General features: G+C 53.5%; 1 protein-coding gene across 4 annotated transcripts in view; it reads right to left on the bottom strand.

The window, feature by feature from the left end:
* BCORL1 (BCL6 corepressor like 1) overlaps positions 1 to 14,740 on the bottom strand; it is a 71,876-nt gene continuing 57,136 nt past the window's right edge. For all 4 annotated transcript variants that reach the window (XM_051827492.2, XM_070066468.1, XM_070066469.1 and 1 more), the window contains 3 exons: positions 6,296 to 6,373; positions 5,305 to 5,458; positions 1 to 2,009 (listed from right to left, as the gene is read on the bottom strand). In XM_051827492.2, the coding sequence (XP_051683452.1) occupies positions 1,727 to 2,009; positions 5,305 to 5,458; positions 6,296 to 6,373 (515 nt within the window). In that variant the 3' untranslated portion in view covers positions 1 to 1,726. The remainder of the gene's footprint in view (positions 2,010 to 5,304; positions 5,459 to 6,295; positions 6,374 to 14,740) is intronic.

The raw sequence follows: 14,740 nt of genomic DNA, 5'->3' as shown, positions 1-14,740 counted from the left end.
TTTATATATATATATATATATTTTGTTTTTGTTTTTGTTTTTTAAAGGGAAAACAATTGTTCAAAACCAACTGGGCAGTATGGAGGGGGTGGGGAGCAGTCCTACAGAGGGGGGCCCAGAACTTCCCCTGGGGAACAGACACAATACAAAGAAAATAACCACCAACGCTCCGGCATGGGTTCGGAGCCTCCAGAGAACAGATTGTCCCATCCTCAAACTGGCTTTTTTTTTTTTTTCCTTTTTTTTGTCTTTTGTTTTGTTTTGTTTTTCCGTTTTCTTCTTTTGTTGTTGTTGTTTTAGCACCTGTACAATAAAACTGTACCATCTCCAACCAGGGCCAGCCACTGCAAGGCCCTCCCGCCTTTGAATGGTACAAACTCTCTACAAGGATTGTTCGGAAAAATAGCCATTGGTAGAAAAATAAGGACGACAGCGGGAAAGACAGCGCCGCGCTGCGCCAAGCCACGCCACGGCGGGGGGGGGGGGGTGGACGGGACAGGGAAGCAATCCTGGATCCTTGGCTCTTCTCTCTCCCTCTCCCGCATAAACCCAGCACTGGAGGCCCAGAGCCTGGTGGGAAAGCCGGCAGGGGCCACCCGCTCAGCCCAGCCGCCCCCGGGAAGGAGTGGAGCGCGGACTGGATGCCAGCCTCCTGCTCTTGCCTGGGAGACAGCTGATCCTGGATCTCACATCTGTGCAGGTGCCAGGGGGAATCCGGGGGAAGCGGGAGAAAAGAGGAGGGAGGGGAGAGAGGAAAGGGGTACCAGGGGTGTGGGAAGGGGTAGAGACGGGGCACGAGGGCTGGGAGGTGCGAGGCTCAGTATGGGGGGGCGGTCACAGGAAGGGTGCAGGAAGAAGCCCCCATTGTGCACTCTGAGGGGAGCAGTGAAGAAAGTGAGCGGCGGCACTGGGACCCCTCAGACCCACCCTCCAGGCTCCTCACTGCCACAGGGAGACAGCCGGGCTGCTACAAAGGACAGGGGTGAGCAGGAGGAGAACCTGGGGGGGGGGAGCACCAAAGCCTCGGCATGTACCCCCAGCTGCATCAGACCCAGCTGAAGTCCCCCCACCACGCGTCACCCCCCCAGGGGGCCGGGGGGGGACCGACCTGGGACTAACTTGGGTCAGAGGGAGGGAGCAGCCCTGGAGCTTATCGAGAAAGAAAAGGTCAAGAACATCCCTCAATACAACAAAGTTGTCTCAAATCGTCACAGTGATACAGACTTATCAGAAACCAAGGAAACAATACAAATTAAATACTAATAAAATAAATACTATGGAAGACAGAAGAGCGCAGGGCGATGGGGGGAGGGGAGGGCACTCAGAGATTTTGGGCTTTTTCTCGTTTCTCCTCAGGCCCCGCGGCCATCCAGGGCCCAGGTTTGGTGTTGGTCACACACAAGGAGGCCAGTCCAAAGGACCCTGGCGCCACCTCCCACCCCACCCCCATCCCCGGGACCTCCTCCTGTCCTCGGACACGGAGTTCAACTTTCCACCCCCATCACCAACCACAACAACAATGACAGGGAGATGAGAACTAATTGGAACCCAAAAACAAACAAACAGATCCAGTCACTAATGCTGGCATTAATAAGGCGGCTTCTTGTTGGTCCGTATTATTGCCTCATTCTGCAGTCTGGTGCTCGGTGGGGGGAAAGACATGGGAGGTGGGGGGAGGGTGAACTTGGGAGGAGAAAGAAGAAAAGGGCTGGGGCTGGTTCCCTGGTCAGCTGCTCCAAGACTGGAATTCCACCTCGGAGCCCAGGAGCCTGAGCAGGTCTGGCTCATAGCGCACCAGCTCCACAGTCTCCGAGGCGCCTGGGGGGGATCTGTCGTCCATGCCCGCGGGCCGCTCGGCGGGGCTCAGCAGCTGACTGGAGGCCACCTGCCGGAAGAACTCAGCCTTGGGCAAGGTGGTGATTTCAAAGTGCGGGAATCGGGCCTGAAAGATCCTCGAGGAGAGCTTCAGCCTCTTCAGGACGTCGGTAAAGAGGAACCAGTTGCAGGGCCTGGGAAAGGCAAGACGGGAGTTAGTGACTGTGGGGTGGGGTGGTGGCTCGGGCCAAGCGGCAGTGGGCGGGATGGCGAAGGCCGGCCTGACCCCTGGCGTCTAACCTCGCTCATCCTTCTGCCATGGTAACCCGTGGTCGTCTGGCCCGCCTCCCACTAGACGGCAGGCTCCTTGGGTGTAGCTAAGGCCAATGTTCCCTGCCTCCACCACCGCCCTGTCCCCTCCAACGCCCGGCCCAGTGTGCAGTGACACGAGCAGGCAGGCGGAAAAGAATGAACCTTCCAGAACCTAAAGCTCTCAGCTGGCACCCTCTGACCTGGGCTTCGCCGGCTGCTGGCACCAGTTCTTCCCTCGCCCCACGCCCTCTAACAATCTGGCTGCTTTCTCCTTTCCTTCTCAGCCCTGCTCGCCCAGATCTTCCCCCAGCAGAGGGAAAGCCGTGGAGAAAGGCCTCAACTGCGGGTAATCCGAAAGGCATTTCTCCTTGGCTCTGGAATGCATTAGACAAGTTTTTTCTCCTGCGGCAGCGGCAGCGGCAGCGGCAGCGCAGCACCGTTTCTGCAGGGCCGGGGCTCACATTACAGCGAGCCGGCCTCCGCCTGGGCGGCAGCCTGGGGACAGCTGGGAGGGGTGCTGCAGAGGCCGGGCAAGTGCCAAACGCGGCCATTGACTCAACCCGGAAGAAACGCGGCAGCCCCAGGCTAGGGGTCCCAGGCCTCAGGGCCTGCCCTCCCAGCCACTGCACAGCCCGGCTTCCAATCCTCACCACTGCCGGCTGCGGCTCTGTTGCATCAGCCTCCTAACTGGCTTCCCTTCGCCAAGAGTCACTCTTTTGCACCCCCTCCACCCCGCCCTCACTGGAGCCTCCGTTTTCCAACAAGAAAACTGAACTCTCCACTCTCTCCCTAAACAGTTTTCAACAGATCACCACTACCTTCAGGAACCAAAACACTCCGAAATCTTTAGCATCTTATTATACAAGACCTTCCAAAGATCACCCCATTCAACAGCTTCAGCACAATCCCCACTCTCCCCCCACCCCCACACTCTACCCACATCCCATCACGTTCCAGCCCTATGAAACTGAACCACCCCTGCTCTCTGAAGGTTCTGAACTTGTGTGCCTCAGGGCCTTTGCCCATGCCATGCCCCCCATCCTTCCTGCTGGCTCTGCTCCAATGTCATTATCCCCCGGAAAACCATCTCCTGGCGTAGCTGATCACTCATGCCCCAGCCTCACGCCCCTGTTAAACACTTCTAGCAGAGTGTTTAACATCCTTCTGAACAGCTGGGAGTTTCTTTCTTTCTTTCTTTCTTTCTTTCTTTTTTTTTTTTTTTTGACAGGCAGAGTTGGATAGTGAGAGAGAGAGACAGAGAAAAAGGTCTTCCCTCTGTTGGTTCCCCCCCCAAAATGGCCGCTACAGCCAGCGCGCTGCGCCGATTGGAAGCCAGGAGCCAGGTGCTTCCTCCTGGTCTCCCATGGGGTGCAGGGCCCAAGCACTTGGGCCATCCTCCACTGCCCTCCCAGGCCACAGCAGAGAGCTGGACTGGAAGAGGAGTAACTGGGACTAGTACTCGGCGCCCCAACCAGGACTACAATCTGGGGTACCGGCGTCGCAGGCGGAGGATTAGCCTAGTGAGCTGCGGCACTGGCTATGCTGGGAGTTTCTGACAATTAAAAATCTGCTTGGGACCGTTTATCTTGTATGAGTTAATTATATACTTGTCTGTCTAGTCTACTAGAGTGGGGACAGGCTCTGATGGCGGAGCTGGGTTCTGGGCCTCAGGATTTGACCCGGTGCAGCTGCTTAGGACAGGTTTATGGGATCCAGTGTTCTTTGCAGTGCCACGAACGTGCACCCAGTCCTAAAGTACAACATTTCTTTCAAACGCTGGCCAGCACTGTCCTCTCACGTGATCTGGGAGTGGCATGGCCCATCGTTTTTAAAGAATGGGGCAACCCCACCGTCAACACCCTCGCACTGGTGACCGGAATTCAGTCTCGCTCTGATGACCTCGGCAGGCACTTCTGAACCCCGGCCAGCCTCAGGGTCCTCATGCCTCTCGCGTGCCCCCCCAGCCCCACCCCCTTACTTCTCCAAAGGACAGCCATGTTCAAGGTGCGCTGACGCTGTGGAGGAGGCAGCTTCAGAACCAGCGCTGGAGGCCGCAGCGTCAAGAAAACCAGCTTTGCCGGTATCCAGCTCTCAATGCCGGCACCGCTGCCGCCTGGCTCACCGTGTCACTCGCACTCCCGGGTCGGCCCTGGTCTGTCCACACCTCAAAGGCACACTACCCTGGTCCTTTTACTGCCTGGGGCCCAAGATCCTCTTTCAGAGAAGGAGGTGCTGAGTACTTGGGAGGAATTAATTAACTGTGCAATACTATATGCCAGAGGCCCCGCCCCACCCTCAGGGATCAGCTTCTGCCCAGAAGAATAAGGGCCCGAAGCCCCTGAAACCAGATCTCTCTGGTGTCATCATATAGGGTATTTTATTCTTATCAGGCCGTGGGGGGGGAGGCGCGCAAACCAACGGTGGTCTAATCGTGTGGTAAGCAGAGGGACTCCCTTGATCCATTGCTAACCCATCGCCCACCTCGCTCTCCCCATCCTGCTGCACTGCGTGGTAGCTGACTGCTTTATGAAATAGGGTTTGCCGAAAAATTATCCTTAAAGTTCACGGCTAAGGTATCTGCAGTCCATAAAGACACCTGCTGGCTGTCCAACTCCCTTCTGAATCATCACACAAAGATCAAATCGGGTTCAGTTTGATACTAAGCGTCAGGTATTTTCTGGTCTCTGCAAATGGGTGATCCCCACTGAAATACGCACAGGAATCTGAGCCAACAGCACTTATGCCATCAGCTCGCCAATGCAGGCTCCAAGAAAGCAGGTGGTGGATCACCTGAGGACCCTCGTGGTCCCTCAGCTATGGCTACCATATGTCCCAGCTTTCCCAAGCATCTCAGTTTCAAATATCCCGTCTGGCTGCCCCCAGAAACCACAAAAATGCTCCAGACATTCTAGTAGTTCATCAGCCCAAACATCTCCCAGATTATCTCTTGTACCCAGGGGCAGGGAGGGGGCCTCAGACTTGGGCTTCAGGAGATGCAAACGGCCGATGTACTCAGAGTCTCCAAGCCTCCAGTCTGGCCACATCTGGGCCAGAAAGTCAGGCGAGCCTTTGCTACGTGTCACCTTTCCCCTGCTCCTCTTCCTCCTGGAGAGCCCCACCCTCCCGGGGAGACGGGCCAGGGGTTGCCAGGCTCCTGGTGCTGGCTCTGCCACTTACCCGCGGGATACTGACACTTGGAGGTTGTAGCAAGGGAGAAGAGGCTTGTCTGAGAGTTCGAACATGAAGTCGTCCTCTTCCCCATCATTTCCTTCTTGCTCAGCGTTCCCAGGAGGATTACGGAGGAGGTCACACGCAAACCCATCTTTTTTCTCTGTAAAGAGTACATACGGAATTGGTGTTTAGCTGCACGCACAAAACGAAAGCCAAGAAGGCCCTAAGGACATTGAGCTGGGGAGAAGAGGGGTGCTTAGGAGACAAACAACAAAGCCACAGACCCCCGGCTGGGGCCCAGATCTGCTGATCCCCTGGCTCATGTTGCCACGAGGGCATGTGGAGGGTTTAGTCCTGGAAGAAAGGATTTTGTAGCCAGAGATCGTGCTATTTGGCAGTGGAAAAAGCAAGGTGAGCTGCTCAGCTATTGGGGAGATGATGCCTTCACTCCTCTGGCTGTACTTCTCCCAACCTGACTCCTGCACCCTGCTCTGGAAGCCTGGGGCGGGGGGCGGGGCAGGGGGGGGAGTCTCAAAGGGCTCACCCTCTGTAGCCACGGGTTTGGGTGTGGCCTGTTACATTCCATCCCAACCCTCCCCCAGGCTGGGGTGGTGGTGGCTGCTTTCCCTTACTCTTAGAGCCCCCAGCACAATGGATGAATGCTGGAACACCACCATGATACCAGGAAGAGGTGACAATGCCCATAGAAGTTTCTGGCAGGGTCAAGACAAAGCAAGAGAGGGGGGACCTTGGAAGAGAGAGAATTTTCAAAGCACCTAGGGTGGGGAGTGGTAGAAGGGTAGCAAGGGATGGCTTAGTCCAAATCGGTGCTGCATCTGCTGGCTGGGTCTGGGAGTGTCAAAGTTTGGGCTGAGAGGGTCTGTAAGGGATCCCTCCACAGGGATACTGCTGTCTTTAAGAATTAGGGAAACCCAAACCACATTTGGCATCTCTGGGCCTCAGATAAGGGTGCGAAAAATCTCCCCTTAAAGCTTACCCAACACGGAGCTGCTGTAAAAATCCCAGGAAACACCAGGATCCCCCTCGGCCCGGCCCTGAAGATCTGAGAGGTGATCTGTTGAGAGAAGAGAGAAGGCAGTGAGTCAAGGAGGGTAGGCTGCGGGAGGAATCCCAAGCCCCTTGCATGTAGGGCTGCGAGAATGGGAGAGGGGAAGCGAGGACCACAAAGGGGAGCCAGGAGTGACCAGAGAGAGAGAGAGAGAACTTTTTGCTCCTAGCCAGAGACTGCAAATCAGCAACCAGAAGTCCAATGGAGCCCACCGATTGCCTGCAGTTTGGCCCACTATTTTAAAAGCAACCTATTCATTAATTTCTAACATTTTAAAATTGGGAGATTGCACTCAAAAATCCAGATTTCCAACTTTTTGTGAAAACAAAAAGACAAAACACCAATCAGATGTGGCAACACTGTGTCCGCATTCCTGCACGTCAACAGTTGGCTGGAGGGAGCAGTGACATGTGCAGGCGCTGATTCCCCAGTCCCCACCCAGGCTCTTCCCTCTGCGCCACATCAGCCCGCAGGCATGCGGATTTGCGACCCCTGCTGCAACGTGGTCCAAGGGAATACACTGCAGGCGGAATCCAGCCTATTCCCTGATACTCCCAATGTTTACATACTCAGTCACAATCTCTCATTCAGAGTTAAGATAAGTTCCATCTAAGTTCCATCGTTGCATTGCAAAGCCCGGGGGAAAGGGCCAGGTTTATCCTCATAAAAACCTTTTGCTTCCACTCCCCAGTATATACTCAAAAAGAACCGAAAACAGGCGTTCCGACAAAACTTGGGCATAAATGTTCACAGCAGGTCTATTCACAATAGCCAAAAGGTACAGACAATAACATGATGACATTTCTGATGACAATGGAAAACGGTTCACCCACCTGGAAAACACTTTACTTCCCCAAAAAGTTCAATGTAGAATTGCCACATTGCCTGGCAATTCCACTTCTGGTTAAACACCCAGAAGAAACAGGTACCCAGTTCATGATACATCCATACAGTAGAATACTACCCAGCCATAAAAAGGGATGAAGTTCTGATACTTGTTACAGCATAGAGGCTAAGGGATACAAGCCAGACACAAAGGGCCGTATGCTGTAGGATTTCCCTTACAGAAAATGTCCAGAAGGGCCCAGCATTGTGCCAGAGCAGGTAAAGCCCCTGCAATACCCACATCCCATATGGGCGCCAGTTTGAGACCTGGCTGCTCCACTTCTGATCCAGCTCCCTGCGAATGTGCCTGGGAAAAGCAGAAGAAGATAGCCCAAGTGCTTGGGCCCCTGCACCCATGTGGGAGACTTGGAAGAAGCTCTGAGCTCTTGGCTTTGGCCTGGCACAGCCCCGGCTGGTGTAACCACTTGGAGAGTGAACTAGAGGATGGAAGATCTCTCTGTCTGTCTGTCTGTCTGTCTCTCTCTGTAACTCTGCATTTCAAATAAATAAAAATACATCTTCATAAAAAATAAAATGTCCAGAAGACTCAAATCCATAGAGACAGAAAGCATATCAGTGGTGGCTAAGGGCTAAGGGCTATGGGGAGAGGGACATGGGCAATGACTGGAAACGGAGTAGGAGTTTCCCTGCAGAATGACAAAAGATAGTGATGAAAGCGGCACAGCATTGTCAATGCAGGCTGTCACCCAGCTGCTCCCGTTCAAGTGGCTAACACAGGGACAGGTGTTTGGCCCAGCAATGAAGACACTCACTGAGACACCTGCATCCCTTACAGAGTGTCTTGGTTCAAAACCTGCCTTTGGTTCCTTCCTGCCCCAAGCTTCCTGTTCAAAGGGGACCCTGAAAAGCAGTGGTGCTGGCTCAAGTAATCGGCCCCCTGTCACGCACGTGGGAGACCTGGATTGAGATCCAGCCCAGGCCATCGCAGCCAATTGGGGAGTGAGCCAACAGACAGGAGCTCTGTCTCTGTCTCTCTACTCCTCAAATATATTTTTAAAAATAAATCAAGTGGTTAAAATAGTAAATGTTAACATTTCAGCATCTCAGCACAGTAACTTACTTGTAAAAACTGCCTTCTGCTTTCTTACTCTGGAGTCGGGTGTCAGCCACCCTTAGCCTCCTTGTTTCCTAGCTGGGTATCACCTTGTGAATTGCTCCACCGCTCAGTCCCACCTGGACAAAACGCAGGTCTTTCGTGACAACTGTCCCACGCCATCTGTGAACACACGGCCCAGTGGCTGCCACTGTGCCATCTAGCGTTAGCTGACAAAACTGACTTAGCTCCGTGTGTGGTTGTCACCTCCCTCAAGTGACACCTGGGCAACAGGACAGGAGAGAGTCCAAAGGGCGCAGGGGAGGTGAGGGGGGAGGGAGTAGCTGAAAACCAAATCCCAGGGAGACGTTGGCAGCCATCCTTAAAGGAGCAGAGCTAGTGTGTCCCGAGGGAAAGCAGCCCTATGACCTGACCCCATGCACCTCCCCTGGGGTCATCCTATCAAGGAGAACACCTCTTAGCTGTTGTGAGCACCCGGAAGAATCCGATGTTTAGCTACCTTCCAGGAGATAAAAGGGTTCGCCCAGTAGGAGAATGCAGCCAGGGAGAAGCTTTCAAAGTAACGAGCAAAATGAGTGGCGTCGGAAACCTGCATCACGTACATTACATCTTTTGTACACACTGGGCAACAACCCGGAGGGCACGCAGCTGGCTTGCATGCTCTTCTACACCCTGTGCCGCTGAGGAGCTGGAAGGAGCTCCTTCCAGAAGCACGTGTCTATTCTGGGCTGAGCCCTGTGCTAGGTGTCGGCAGACCCAGGAATGAGAGTGGAAGTTCCACCCGTTCGCCACGGTCACCCCCGAACATGAGCCAGTGACCGGCACATAGTAAGAGCCTAATAAATATATGGGGATGGAGGGGGAGGGAGAGAGAGGGAGGAGGAGAGGACCAAGAGGGCAGGGGGAGCGAGGGAGGGAGGAGTGACTCGCTGCCAGGTGAGACTATAAAGTGCTTGCTTTAACCAGCAGGCCGAACACATGCATCTGAGTGACAGCCGCTGGCACCTCCCCTCAACAAGAGGTCACACGAGGATTCCATCAGAGCAGCCCTAGCTCACGGCATTCCTGGGGCTTTTCTCTAGGAACTGCCTGTGCAGCCCCCAGCACATTCTTCTAGCCCTCTGCCTGGGCTGCGAATCTTTGTCACTTGCAGGTGAATTTGCCTTTCCGTGACAGCCCCAAGTTACCGGACACGAGCAAGATGCTGAAGTCTGAGCAAGCGCACGAGCCGCGCACAAGAGCGCCAAGATCCATTCACTTGCTTCATAGAGGTGCGCACCCGATCAGGATGATGTGTCACCTTCCTTCTCCTTGATTCTTCCTCCCCCTTGCCCCCAACCCCAGGCACAGCTTTCACTCCTTTTCTCTTATCCTTTCCCTGATCCGGGGCCCTGGGCCCAGCAATTCTACCTGTAGGAACATACTCAGGAAAAACCGAAAACACAGAAAACAAAAGACTTGCACAGGCATGCTCACAGCAGCAGCTCTACTCACAACAGACAATAGCCAGAAAGTAGACGCAGCCCAAGAGTCCACCAATGGGTGACTGGCTCAACCAACTGGCGGGCATAGCTATACAATGGAATAGTATTCAAAGGAAGATAGTACAGAAACCTGCTAACACGTGGATAGACCTGGAAAACGCAGTAAGACTCTGTGAAAGAAGCCAGACACGAAAGGCCCCATCTGCACTGTGTGATTCCGCTGGGAACGTCTAGGACGGGTCAGTCCATAGAGACAGCATGCAGCAAAGGCAGCCAGGGGGCCCCGAAAGCAACTTCTTAACGGGTATGGGCTTTCCTGTTGGGGTGATCGAAACTTAGAGTGCAGACGGTTGTACAAGGTAGTAACTGCGCTGAATGCCACTGAATTGACTTTTTTTTAATTGATTTTTTTTATTTGTATTTTATTTGAAAGGTAGAGAGACAGAGACAGAGAAATCTCTCATCCACTGGTTCATTCCCCAAAATGCCTGCAGTAGCCAGGGCTGGGCCAGGCCGAAGCCAGGAGTCAGGAACTTCAATTGGGTCTCCCATGTAGGTAGCAAGGAACTCAAGTATTTATGCCGTCATTCACTGCCTCCAGGATGTGTATCAGTAGGAAGCTGGATGGGAAGCAGAGCGGTTGGGACTGGAACCAGGCACTGCAATACAGGATGGGGGTGCCCTAAGTAGCATAACTACTGTCCCAGGATTGTTTACTTTTAAATAGTCATTTTGTCTCACCTCAACGTATTTGCAAAAAGTACCCTCTGGGCCTCACTGATAAGAACAATCTCTAACCTCCACGTGAGTGGCTGACCAGCAGCTTCTCTATTTATTTCTCAGGGTCCCATCATAGCCCTTCCCAGCTCCTGCAACCAAGTCACCAGCTGAGGGACATGAAAGGAGAGAGAAACAAAAAAACAAGTGCTCTTCAACATGGGGTCATATGGCAGAGGTCTCTGGCAGGAAAAACAAGAAGCTGTGACTCAGTGACCTCAGGTGGTAAATCACTAACCCTCTCATCAGCGAAGGCAAAGCAGCCCTGATACTTCCTCTGACGCCTCATTCCAACTCCAGCGACTGCCCCCAACCCCTACATTCTTTCCAACAGAGGAGCAAAAACAAGCGTTTTCCTTGGGCTAGCCTGCGTACTGTTCTTTTCTTCGGAAGGGTCAGAGGTAAATCATCACATGCATGCCTGTAATTTGGCCCAGGGGAGAGGCCTTAGCCTCTTGGTGCTCCAAGCCCAAGAGCAGGGTAGAAAAGGCAGAATCTAATAGGCACTCACCATAGGAACCAACAGACAAAGGAAGCAGTGCCTATACATCCCTCGCAATCTCGGACGAAATGGGCCCCACCTGCACATGCACAATCCAGATGTTTACCAGAATCTTCCATTTCACAAAAGGATTCACTATGGGGCCGGCATCGTGGCAGAGTGGGTGAAGCCGCTGCCTGTGATACCGGCATCCCATATGGGCACTGATTTAAGTTTTAGCTGCTCCACTTCCTATTCAGGTCCCTGCTAATATCCTGGGACAGCAGCAGAAGATGGCCCAAGTCCCTGCACCCATGTGTGAGACCCGGATGAAGCTCCTGGCTCCTGACTTTGGATCGACCCAGCTTCAGATGTTGTGGCTATTCGGGGAGTGAACCAGTGGATGGAAGATCTCTCTCTCTCTCTCTCTCTCTCTGTAACTCTGCCTTTCAAATGAATAAAGAAAAAGGATTCACTACAGTAAACCTGTAAATCACAGTGTTCTCTGGTGTACTTTGGGAATCAAACCCTCTTCTGACTTTTCTAGAACAGGAGCCTTGTGCAAGGTGAGAGAAGCTACAAGAGGAGACACAACCTTGACGCTCCAGCTCCCCTTTTTCGTTTGCACAAAATGGAGCTTTTTGCACCCTACAGGGATTTGCCTTTGTTTTCTGTCCAGCGGTATGTTCAGAAGGGGAGGATGAAGACAGTCTGGCCCAGGCAAATGCTTGGGGATGAAAAACAAGCCCGGGAAGTGTCTCAGCCAGATAGGCCAGGTTTTAAAACAAAAACAACCCAGAGGTCCCTACAAACACATCCAGGCATAGGGGCTAGGGAGGTGGGGTAGGAAGGAAACATTCTTCAACCTCCAACCTCCGCCTTCATACATTCTCTGTGGTCAACCACACCTGTTCTTTCCAGCAGTACCTGGAAATTTGGTGGGGAAGCATACATGGATGGAAAAAAGAGAGAAATACCCAATCTGAGGGATCAAGATAGCTCCTGATGATGGTGGCACAACGTTATGAATGCACTAAGTACTACTGAATTGTTACTTTAAAAGGGTTATGTTTGGTGAATTTCACTTCAGTTTTTATAAAGCCCAGGAGTGTTGTCCTTTAATGCCTCACAGACAGCCTATGGGCCCAAGTCCCCCCTTCCCAGGAGCCTACCGACTCCTGCCAGCGCCTGCTTCCCTGTGCTGTTAGACCAAGGGCCTAGCCTGGCTTGCTAGAATTTTCCCTAATAGCCAGGCAGAGCCCGGCCTTTGCACCACAAAGAGACAGCCCAGTTTATCACATTCCATTGGCCCCTGATCCCCATTGTTAAGCCAGCTCCATACCCATAAAATGAGAAATTTGAATGAAGGGGCTCAGGATGAACTGGTTAGGAAGTGCTAGCATTAAGGTAAGTCTACTTTGCATTCTGCCACAGAGACTGGCATTTGAGTTAGTTTAAGGAGGTACCAAAAAACTAGCTAAAGGGACAGGATACCAGCATCCCATGTTGGAGGCTGGTTCAAGTCCTGGCTACCTCACTTCTGATTCAGCTTCCTGCTAATGTGCCTGGGAGGCAACAGGTGATGGCCCAACTACTTGGGTTCCTGCCACTCAAGTGGGAGACCTGCATGGAGTGCTGTACTCCTGGCTTTGGGGAGTGAACCAACAGATGGAAGATCTTTCTCTGTCTCTCCCTCTCCTTCTCCCTCACTCTCTCTCCCACCCTCCCACTCTCCATCACTCTGCCTTTCCAATAAATAAATAAACAACTACAAAAAGGGGCTGGCTAGTAGTTGGGTTGAGTTGACCAAAGAGAAAAAAATGTGGTCATTTCTAATTTTTTTTTTTGACAGGCAGAGTGGACAGTGAGAGAGAGAGACAGAGAGAAAGGTCTTCCTTTGCCGTTGGTTCACCCTCCAATGGCCGCCATGGCCGGCGTGCTGCGGCTGGCGCACGGCGCTAATCCGATGGCAGGAGCCAGGAGCCAGGAGCCAGGTGCTTTTCCTGGTCTCCCATGGGGTGCAGGGCCCAAGCACCTGGGCCATCCTCCACTGCACTTCCTGGCCACAGCAGAGAGCTGGCCTGGAAGAGGGGCAACCGGGACAGAATCCGGCGCCCCGACCGGGACTAGAACCCGGTGTGCCGGCGCCACTAGGCGGAGGATTAGCCTAGTGAGCCGCGGCGCCGGCCTCATTTCTAATTTTTTTAAGCACCCAAGATGGTTTCAACATTCAAATTCTTTTGAGGTTTGAGAGAAGAGAGTGAGAAAGGAAAGCGCTCATCTGCTTACTAAAGTGGTCAGAGATAGCATCCTCTGGACCTAGACAGCCCTAAGACCCACTGAGATGCCCTGAAGAGCCCCAAGAGGCCCCTGAACTAGGCCACTTGATCACAGTCAGAGCCTGTGGTCCCTTTATCATCCTGAGACGCTCTGGACGGTCATGCATGCCAGACTTGCCTAGGAACACAGTGCATTCAGACAACGTGCACATGCGCCTAAGAGAAGAGTACATGTGTGCGTGGTATGGGAGAGGAGGCCACTAAGGGTGGCTCGCTCTGAGCCCTGAGCCCTGAGCCCACAGCGACAGCTCAGCTAGCCAGAGGGAACAACAATTATCACTGCCCAGGGCAGAGCACGGAATGGACATCTCAGATCTGGTCCGCCCCTCAGTGACAGGGTCCTGGGGATCCAGAGCTGCGGTGGGGGGAAGGGAAAGGGCCACCCTCCTGTGCGCACCTGGGAGAGGCTGGAACTGGCTGCGCGGGCCTAAGCCTAGACTGCACAGGGCCTGAGCAGAAGTCAGGGCCCCTCAGCAGCCCTCCATCGTCCCCTCCCCACCGCCAGCTCTGGTTAGTTTAAAGGTGATACTCCCACCTGGTTTTTCGTTTTATCGGTGCTTTTAGTGTGGATCTTTTCCTTTTGTCCCATCACCAGCTACCTGGTTAACCTTTGTTCCATAAACAAGTGAGTCCCTGGTTGGGAGCCTAGAACTCTCTCTCTGGCAGGGGTGGGCGTTCAGGACTGCCTGGGGCCAGGGCCTGGGGAGAGGGAGGCATGGTCTTGGGCAAACCCACAATCCCACTGGTCCCTAGTTCAAGAAGGGAGGTGCCACAACACTGACACCTTGGAGGGTGCTCAGAGATCCAATTCCCAGCTGCTCTGCCGCTCAGGCAATCCGGAGACAGGAAAGGGCCAGGCTGTGGTATCACAATGTCGCTAGGAGGCGGGCTTCCTCTATTTCGAGGTCTAGTCACCAGAGCTAGACCTCCCTCCATTGCTCTCTCCCCGCTGCCCAGCTCAGTAGAGCTATCGAACTGCACACAAACAGCTGCCAGCCACTAAGGAGAAAATACACACTGGCATGCGGCCCTCAGCGCGGGCCTGAACACTAGACACCGTTCCAGAACGGGCAGGTGAGGGAGAAAGGGAAAGGGATGGAAAGGAGGAAGATGCGGAATGCACAAGGAACACCATGCCACCCACTGCCAAGGGCAGGGAGGAAGAAAGCTTTGGGAAGGCCCTAGGGGTTCCACTTTGACTGCCAGCAAAGAGAAATTGCAAAACAAAAGCAAGACGCTAAGTGGTAACTTCTGGGTAACTGACACCCATTCACGTCACACTTTGCCCCCAACCAGATCCACTAATGGGGCTGCTGTCCCACAAGGAGGCCT

The sequence above is a fragment of the Oryctolagus cuniculus genome, chromosome X (assembly GCF_964237555.1).
Source record: "Oryctolagus cuniculus chromosome X, mOryCun1.1, whole genome shotgun sequence".
NCBI lineage: Eukaryota > Metazoa > Chordata > Mammalia > Lagomorpha > Leporidae > Oryctolagus > Oryctolagus cuniculus.
Note: the sequence above shows the minus strand (reverse complement) of the source record. Positions and strands in the feature narration are given on the sequence as shown.